A 9,553-nucleotide genomic window follows, 5' to 3' on the forward strand; every position below is an offset into this window, starting at 1 on the left:
AAAGAAACAATATCTGGATGTTTTGACCAGAAAAGTTGAAAGAAAGAGAAGGATAATGCTATTGCTTTAAATGATTTGAGGCAAATTCTATGATAGTTGCGTGAAAGTTCAGTAAAGCCCACTAATATTTACTTTTATTAAAGTAGTCCCTCTACAAGTCTTCACAATATATCAAGACACCTTGCTAATACCAACCAGGATTGTGATGAAACAAATAAGATATATTTCATCCATTATTAATAAAAAAAAATAGAATTTAAGTTTTGAGTATCAATCAGGACTTTAATCATGTGAAAGTTGGGAAGACATTTGGAGAAATAAAAAAAAAGCACTTTGTTAATGGCATAACATGGAATCATTGAAATTAACTTAGCTTCAAAAGAGAACAATCAGAATTTACATATGAAATAATTGCCTGCCCAGGATAAATTCAATTGCTTTTGTTCCAAGCTTAGTGACTAGTGATTTTACATTATAATAGATCATTTTCATCAATTGTAATATAGTTAACATTTCTTATTTTACCAATAACAATTGCGTAGTTTTTAGTATCAATAAATATACATATTAATAAAGAGTGTCCAAAACCTTTATGATCGGTATTAGTTATTTGTCATTGGATCCAATATCGCTATAGGCTTTAGGGGCATTTACAAAAAGTTCTAGCTAATTACTGCGAAAAATACATATTTAGCAATAATTAAATTATTTATTAATTAATTGCCTCTAAAGATTAAAAAAAAATTTGTAGTAAATATTCCTTCATCTTCAATCAAAAGTCTTGAGTTCGAGTCTTCTGCTAACCTCAAAAGTCTTTGCAATTATCAAAAGCTTCAAGGATTTCTTGTGATCAAGTGATCTTTTTAATTAATAAGCTAGGACCTTATGAGTTATGACATAACCATATCCTTCCTAATTTATTACAACACCCAAAATAATAAAAATTAAACGTACCTATACCTAAAATCCCCCAACACTAAAATTGCTGAATCTTAAACAATAATTCGACTTTTTTGCTTCTATAAATACTTATTATATCATTTAGTACCATCAAACAACAAGCTTCTTTTATCCTCTCCAAATTAAAAAAAAAATGATTATTTTTTCTTCAAGAAATTTGTTGATTTTGTTATTAATATGTACTATAGCTATAGTTGTAATTCCAAAATTAGCGTCGACACAATATTGTGGATGTACAGAAGGATTGTGTTGCAGTAGATGGGGTTATTGTGGCAGCGGAAAAGCTTATTGTGGACAAGGTTGTCAAGGAGGGCCTTGTTATACTTCTTCGACAAAAAATTACAATCATAATAATAATAACAATAGAGTTTCTGATATTGTTAGTGAATCATTTTTCAATGGAATTGCAAATCAAACTTCTTCAAATTGTGAAGGCAAAGGATTTTACACAAGATCTGTGTTTCTTGAAGCTTTAAAGTCTTATCCTGAATTCGCAACGACTGATTTTTCTGATGATGATAATAAGCGTGAAATTGCTGCTTTCTTTGCTCATGTCACACATGAGACTGGACGTAAGTCATTTTTCTTAAAATTTTATCATATGCTTAATTTTAGTAACTATCTTTGTTTTTTTTAAAAAAAATTGTTTTCTTGGATTCTTCATGTGATATGTCTTGTCAATTATGAGCCATCTTCTTATATGTTTNCTGAATTCGCAACGACTGATTTTTCTGATGATGATAATAAGCGTGAAATTGCTGCTTTCTTTGCTCATGTCACACATGAGACTGGACGTAAGTCATTTTTCTTAAAATTTTATCATATGCTTAATTTTAGTAACTATCTTTGTTTTTTTTTAAAAAATTGTTTTCTTGGATTCTTCATGTGATATGTCTTGTCAACTATGAGCCATCTTATTATATGTTTCATGTTATATGACGTTATTTGAGCAAAAGTTACTGAGTTCAACCTAACCTATTACCTGTGCCCGGCCTTCTAGCAACATTTCCACACTTAACACTATAGTTTATTTTATTTTTTGACATTATGCAGAAATGTGTTACATAAATGAGATAAATGGTTCATCTAGGGACTATTGTGACATGACAAACTCAGAGTACCCTTGTGTCTCTGGCCAAAATTATTATGGTAGAGGACCAATCCAACTATCATGGAACTTCAACTATGGTCCGGCTGGAAAAGACATCGGATTTGATGGCCTTAACGACCCTGATATTGTGTCTAGAGATAGTTTAATATCATTCAAAACTGCCTTATGGTACTGGATGAACACTTGCCATCCTCTGTTAACTTCTGGGCAAGGTTTCGGGGCAACGATTCGAGCTATTAATGGTCCTCTTGAGTGTGATGGTGCCCTTCCTCAGCCTGTTGCTAGAAGGGTTCAACATTATGTTCAGTATTGCCACCAACTTGGTGTAGATACTGGGGATAATCTCACTTGTTAGAACACTTGAAAAAGGTTCCTATATTAGAAATGTAATGGGAAGTGTTATTTTCATTTATATATATATATGAATGAAAAAACTATATGTATACCAAATTATAAATAGTACTATTTATTGAAGTCTAGATATATTACATAGTTTGATTTGTCTAGGCTAACATAATACCTACAATTTATACATATTATTAGCCTAATTGAAGGCATATGACATTTATTATGGTGAAACAGGGGTTGATTTTTTATATGATTACTCAATTAATAGTTATTATCTCAGAACGTCACTCTTTTTTTTTTTAATTCTAATTTGTTTTATTAAGATGTGACTTCAGTGACCATATGGGAAATCAACTCGGTGAAAAAGACCCTTATGTCATGACCTGCCACTTTGCCTTTCAAATTTGGCATAAAAATAAGGAGTAAGAATCTAGAGTTATGGAGAGGTTAGTGGAAGACTCTAGAATTAAGTCCGTGACACTTAACTCCAATCAACTCAATCTGTGAAAAGGGCCATATGGGAAATCAACTTGTTATTCATAGAAGTTGCTCAAAGAGAGTTGTAACATTAAATTTTAAGAAAGGAGTTTTTCATGTAAAAATACTTGTGCAAATTTTACTTTTGAGATAGTAGGTCGCAACAAACTAACATTATTTATATCTTTGTTAAAAAAAAATCATACATCTTCTATGGATATTTTAACTTGATTTGAAGCTTAAACTACTTTTGATTTGTGGTTAAGGATCAGTTATTTAAGAGATCCTAATTACAGAAACTGGGCCAAAAAACCATTTGATATAAGTTGTGCTAGTAACCCTAGCTAACAATTATTGGGGTCAAACTCTCCTATTGTACATACAGGGTGAATAAATAGTGAGTATTTATCAAAAATACTAAGGTCTCGAATTTGAGTCTTGTGTATGGAAAATATCCTATTGGAAGCGCTATCGTTCGAATGAGCCCTGTAATGTGTGATCCAGATTAAGTCAAGAGCTTTAAAATACATGTAATGAATGAGTTTAGTTGAATCTCGTCCATTAAAACTTATTGAGTGGAGATTGTATAACTTTGGTTTCAAAAAGTGTGTTATGTCTCCTGCCCAAATTAAGATTTTTTTCATTTTTTTTTAAATTCTTTGTAAAAAATTTGAAGGTACATAGAAATTAAGATTGTTTACCTTGTTAAATGAGAATTCGATTTCAACCTTGTAATCCCTTCCCTTATTTTTCACTCAAAAAGTTTGATAAAAAACAAGTGTTTAATGAATAGGGGAGGTCAAATCCAAATCTTTATTTTTTTAAAGTTAATGTTACAAATTCAATAATCTTTTTCATTTTTTCTTGAGTTAATGACAAATTAAGAATATCGATATCAATTGTACACGCTCACCTTAAATTAAGGTAGACATAAAATTACATGTAGTGGAAGGGGTTTAGTTGAATCTTGTCCGTCAAAAAATTATATAGGACCTGTTTGGAAGGACACCCTGGTAATTGGATTTGGTGTAATTGGTATAACTACACTGTCTTTCCTGTTTGATTGGACAGGGTAATTACGTGGTTAGCAGGTAATTGGTGTAATTGGCAGGGGATAATTACACTCTCCAATTCACATGCAGATACTGTGAATTGTTGGTAATTACATGGTGTAATTACCAGCTGATTACTTTTTATTTTATTTTTTAATTCTATTTTTATTTTTTTGTTTTTTGTTTTTTTCACTTCTATTATTTTAAGTTCTATTTTTATTTTTATTATTCTAAAAATTTCTAGAAGTTTATTTTTTATTTTATATTATTATATTTCATTTTCTTCTCGTTCTCAACCTTACTTCACGTGATTCTATGCAATTTTTTCGTATTATCTATTTCTTTATGCCATGCTTATTTTCTCATTAGCATTATTTTATTAGTATTCTAATTTTTAAATTAAAATAGAATTTATTGTTAAGTAAGGTTATAGACTTACGTTTTCTTTTTTTTAAAAAAAAATAAAATAAATAAATCATATTTATGTATGCTATGTTGAAATTTGCTATAAGAGTATTATGTTAAATTTTTTGTTTTGAATTTATAACTTATGTTATATTTTCAGTTTCATTTGTTTTAGTAATATTGAATTCACATTGCAAGCCATTTTTTAATTAGACCTGATAGATTATTTTTTTGTCGAATATTTAATAATTTGTGACATATTATTTATATATTAATCTTTTTATCAAACATGCATTTCACGATGTTCGTAGAAACTTCATACTTTTAATTTTTATGATCAATTCAATTGAAATATATTAATTTGAAAAAATATAAATCAATAATTTTTTCATAATATTAGTTAAGAGCATATGTTTATTAAGTAATATATTTTCAAAAAAGAATATATCTCTTAAATATTTAATTTAATATTATTTATAAAGTTTCTTATTTGTCTAGTATAAATTTTAAATAATTAATTTTTATTTTTAAAATTTAATATAATTTTATGATTGCAATTCTGCATTCAAACACAATATGTGTAATTACATTGTGACATCCAAACAGGACATGTGTAATTACAGTGTAATTACACTATCGCAACCAAACATGTCAGTGTAATTACTATACTGTGTAATTACTAGGCTGATAATTACTATCCTAGTAATTATACCAATTCCAATTACCAAGTGGCTTTCCAAACAGACCCTTTTAACTTGTGTAACCTTGGTGTCAAATAAGAGATTCAAAAAGTATTATGTCTCATGTCCAAATCAAAGTTTTTTTTACTTTTATTTCAGAGTTTTAATAGGTTTAAAATGGTCAATAAATTTATTATTAAATTCTTCGTCCAAATTTGAAAGGTAAATAGATATTAGGAACTTTTATTTTATTGAATGACGGTTCAATTTCAACATTACAATCCCTGACCCAATTTTTATTTTTATTTAAGAAAAAACTCAAAAGAATTGATGAAAAACAAGTGTCCTTTCACTTTAATATTTAAAAAAATGATACCCAAACTTTGTCCTTTCACTTTAATTTTAAAGTTAGTTTTACAAATTCAATAATCTTTTTCATTTTTCTCGAGTTAATATATCAGAGGTTCATTTATAATATTTGAAAGTCAAAAGTATTATAACTTAATGAACATGATATAACAAGTTAAATCCAAAACAAAAAAATAGACAAATTAAATTATCACACTATTGGAAATCTTTATTATTTCTTATAACATATGAATTTTTTTAAAATAGCACAATCATTTTTGTGTATAATCATAGACTCCTAATTAATTATGCAGTGACCATTATAACAAAGGGGTGTCACACTACCACAAAATTGAGCACAATCCTTATTTGTTTTGCATGGTTCACCTATCAAGGATGAACTTTCCACACTCTGCAAACCTAAAAAATAATTTAAAAAAACAACTTTTTTATCATATAGTATTATTGATAGATCACATGTTGAAAATAATCAAAATATGATTTTAATATGCAATATATCTTCTTAGGAATAATATTGTGAAAATGAATTTATATTTCAAAATCCCAAACATGAAGTTGATTTTGTATTACTGATTAAATATTTACCATTCAATTGTGACTTTAATCATGATTAAATATTTATCATTCAATTGTGATTTTAATCATACTAACGTATATGAAATTTTATGATTTTAATTTAAACGGGGAAATAAAAGAGGCATAAATATACCTATTGTGATAGGTGCCATAAAAACCATGGAGAGCAATGTGATGGATGCCTTTCTCATTGCCATGATAAAAAAAAAAAAAAAGGGTGTGCAACAAATTTGTGATGAGATGTTGTTTATTTTGTACAAATACCTATCCCTCATTGCTTTATATAGTTTTTTTTTTTGGATTATTTCAATTTAAGATTATTGCAATGTGAAATGAAGTTGAACAGATTGCCAAATAATTTATTTACCATATTAGGACAACACAACCACTTTCCTAGTAGTGATACATAAAGATTTAATTACCATTCTAAATATAATCTTACAAAAGAAAGAAGGAAAGAAAAAAAAGATTGGCAGGCTAATGAATTTTCTTCTATCTAAAAATGAGATGTTTTATTTTATTTTATATGATATATGGTCATGAATCTCTCTCTTTGGACAAATGTAGTGTGTGTATTTTGTGATTGTAATTTTGAAAACTTATAAAAATATTTTGACTATTTTTTTTTGCAATAATAGTGCAATTAATGCTCATAAATATTATGAACCCGTTTGGCCCCAAGAATACTTACAGAAAGTTTGGGGAAAACTTAGAAAGTGGTGTTTGGTCATATAACTTGGCAAATATATTTTCTAAGTATCTCAAATTCTCAAATACTAGAAAAAACTAGTATTTGGGTCAAGTTTTAATATTTGGGAATTTTGAAAAAAATCAAAAATTACCCCAAACTTTTATATTTTATAAAAAATACACGTTATTTATTAATTCCAACTAATATTGATTACTACCTTCTCCGAAAAAGTTTGAGTTCTAATTTGAGTGATAAAATTAAGAAGAAAGAACAATTTGTGTTTAATGAGTTGTAATTATATTTGAACAAGTTGGAGTATCCTGTAATAAGTTATTCTACTAGATTAATTTATCCCCTAATAAGTTATTTTGAAATAAATTATTTTACCATGTATATGAGATACACTGGAATGTGAATAGCGAAAAAATAATCATAGAAATGTCTAATACCTTCAACAAAATATAGATTCTACATTTTATCGTGAGATTATTATATCTTATACCTTATCGCCAAACTAGTCCCGACAAGAGACCACCATTGTAATCTTTCCATTTGCGTATGTCACTCCAAAGGAGCCTCGACTCTTCTTCACAAGCGAAACAACTGAAACCCCTCTTTCTAATTACATTGATTTTCTAGCAACATTTCTTCAAGAAATCTGTAAGTATTCATACATTCAATCTTGCTTGTTTATAGATTTGGGATACCATCAAATTCTCTGAATTTATTGAAAATTGATAGCTTGATTGATCTTTGTACAAAGATTTCTTGAATCTTAGTTATATTGGATCTGAATAACATTGCAATCAAGAAATTCTGAAGTTGGGTTTGCTGATTTGGGTCTTTATGTGATTTGACGTTCAATAAATTAGTCTGAAGTGCAAGATTCTTGGTTTTCTGATTTGGGGTTTTTCTATATCTGTTTCAAGATTCAATTTTTCTGTGGATTCTTTGCGTCTTTGTAAGTATTTTAGCGATAAAGTTGAAGAAGGAATTGTGAGTGGCTGAGGGGGTAAAAGGTTTCTTCACATGGGGAAACCATTGTTTTATGAGATATTGGAGAAGCCAGCAACTAGTTGTGCAATTGGAATATGCAGTGCAATTTGGTTTTATATTCAGAAGTCAAATATTGGTTATTCACATGTTGGTTTGAGTTATGAAACTGCTTTGGAAGGTCATTATTGGAGGATAATAACATCAGCATTTTCACATATTAGTGTGCTTCATCTTGTTTTCAATATGAGTGCACTTTGGAGTCTTGGAGTTGTTGAACAATTGGGGCATTTAGGTCTTGGTATGCAGTATTATCTTCATTATACACTGGTGTTGGTTGTTCTTTCGGGCATACTTGTCATTGGAATGTACCATATCTTGATTCAGAAATTTAAGCTAGAATATTTTCGGAGAGTTACTGCTGTTGGATATTCTTGTGTGGTGTTTGGGTGGATGACGATTCTTTCAGTGAAGCAACCGTCGTCAAAGTTGAATCTTTTTGGTTTTCTTTCACTTCCCATCAGCTTTGCGCCATTTGAGTCGCTCATATTCACTTCCATTATTGTTCCTCAAGCGAGTTTTATTGGACATTTATCGGGAATTGTTGTTGGTTATGCTGTTGGTTGGGGTCTGATACATGGGATGAACAATTACTGGGCGGTTACAATGCTGGGATGGACTGTGCTTGTGTTTGTTTTCAGTTTGAAAAAGTCTGGTACATTTGATTTGAACTTTCTTGAGATTGAACCTGTCACAGATCCCTCTCTGCCTTCAGTACGTTTTTTCGCAGCTGGAACTGGTAGAAGTTTGCGGATGAGTACATTACCAGATGCTGGTGCCGATCTTGTATAGCTTTTGGAAGATTTCACTGCTTACTTGGGGATCACAACGTAATTCTAGTATTGTTATTTGCTGGATGAGTTGTTGATTATGCACAGTTACCTCCAAAACCATCATTTACCCAATGATATGTTCATTGGTTCTCGAAGCACCTGTTTGTTAATTGAACCAACTTTTTAGGTAACCACTGTCATTTTTAAGTGTGGTGCGCAAAGTTGTTATTACATTTTATAGAATATAGATGAACCATGATGTATTCCACTTAACACTAAATTTTTGTGATCAAGTGCTTTAGCCTTTGTGTCCCATCTATGCATTATAAATGATTTAGCAGGATGATATTTGCAAATCTCAACAAAATTTCTGTCCTGCTGTTTACGCTATGTACTGTACAATTACATTTACTGTTGCCAATTTCTGTTCCATTATAATGCTTATTTTATGTCAGAGTAGATTCGTGGATTTTGTTTATACTGTCAAAGCTTCAGTCTTAGTTACTGATCTCCCTCTGTCCCTTATCTCTCTCTCTCTCATGCTCCGTGCTTGTACCATGTACCACCATGCTACCCTCCAATGAAAGAAACAGGAAACAAAGAAAACATGGGGACATTCACTATCTAGTCAAGAAAAAGAGTCCTGTTAAGTACAAAGATAGCCTTCAAAGAGAAGAAGGCACTGGTTTAACTATATAAATTTTTGTTTGGGGCGAGATCGCCTTCTGGTATCTTGAACTATTTCTTAGATATTTGCCTTATACTAGCTTTGTTAATTGTTGTTAGTATAAATGTTAATGTTTGAACCTTAATAGGACCTTATGTTAGCTAGTTTTTGGTCAGGTGGTATCCTTGTACCTTCATTGAGTGAACAAGTTGGAGCTGTTTTTCTTAGATATGTTGGAAGATCATATTTGCAATCTTTGAAAGATTCAAATATATTATTTGGGTTAGTTGTGTCAGGTAGCATCCTTTACCTTCATTGAGTAGAACAAGGTGGAAATGTTTTTCTTAGATCCTTTGGAAGGTCTTAGTTTTGCAACCTCTGACTAAAATTT

At 29.9% G+C, this 9,553-nt stretch overlaps 2 protein-coding genes across 2 annotated transcripts; both read left to right on the top strand.

Annotated features, from left to right (window-relative positions):
- The first annotated feature begins 1,007 nt into the window (after positions 1-1,007).
- LOC125873171 (endochitinase PR4-like) lies at positions 1,008-2,476 on the top strand. Its single transcript, XM_049554059.1, has 2 exons — positions 1,008-1,532; positions 2,014-2,476. The coding sequence occupies exons 1-2, from the start codon at positions 1,094-1,096 to the stop codon at positions 2,424-2,426; spliced, it is 852 nt and encodes a 283-aa protein (XP_049410016.1). The 5' UTR covers positions 1,008-1,093; the 3' UTR covers positions 2,427-2,476.
- Positions 2,477-7,191: 4,715 nt separating this feature from the next.
- Positions 7,192-8,785, top strand: LOC125874555 (RHOMBOID-like protein 13). Its single transcript, XM_049555457.1, has one exon. The coding sequence runs from the start codon at positions 7,699-7,701 to the stop codon at positions 8,512-8,514; it is 816 nt and encodes a 271-aa protein (XP_049411414.1). The 5' UTR covers positions 7,192-7,698; the 3' UTR covers positions 8,515-8,785.
- Positions 8,786-9,553: the final 768 nt, after the last annotated feature.

The sequence above is a fragment of the Solanum stenotomum genome, chromosome 8, assembly GCF_019186545.1.
Source record: "Solanum stenotomum isolate F172 chromosome 8, ASM1918654v1, whole genome shotgun sequence".
NCBI classification, from domain to species: domain Eukaryota; kingdom Viridiplantae; phylum Streptophyta; class Magnoliopsida; order Solanales; family Solanaceae; genus Solanum; species Solanum stenotomum.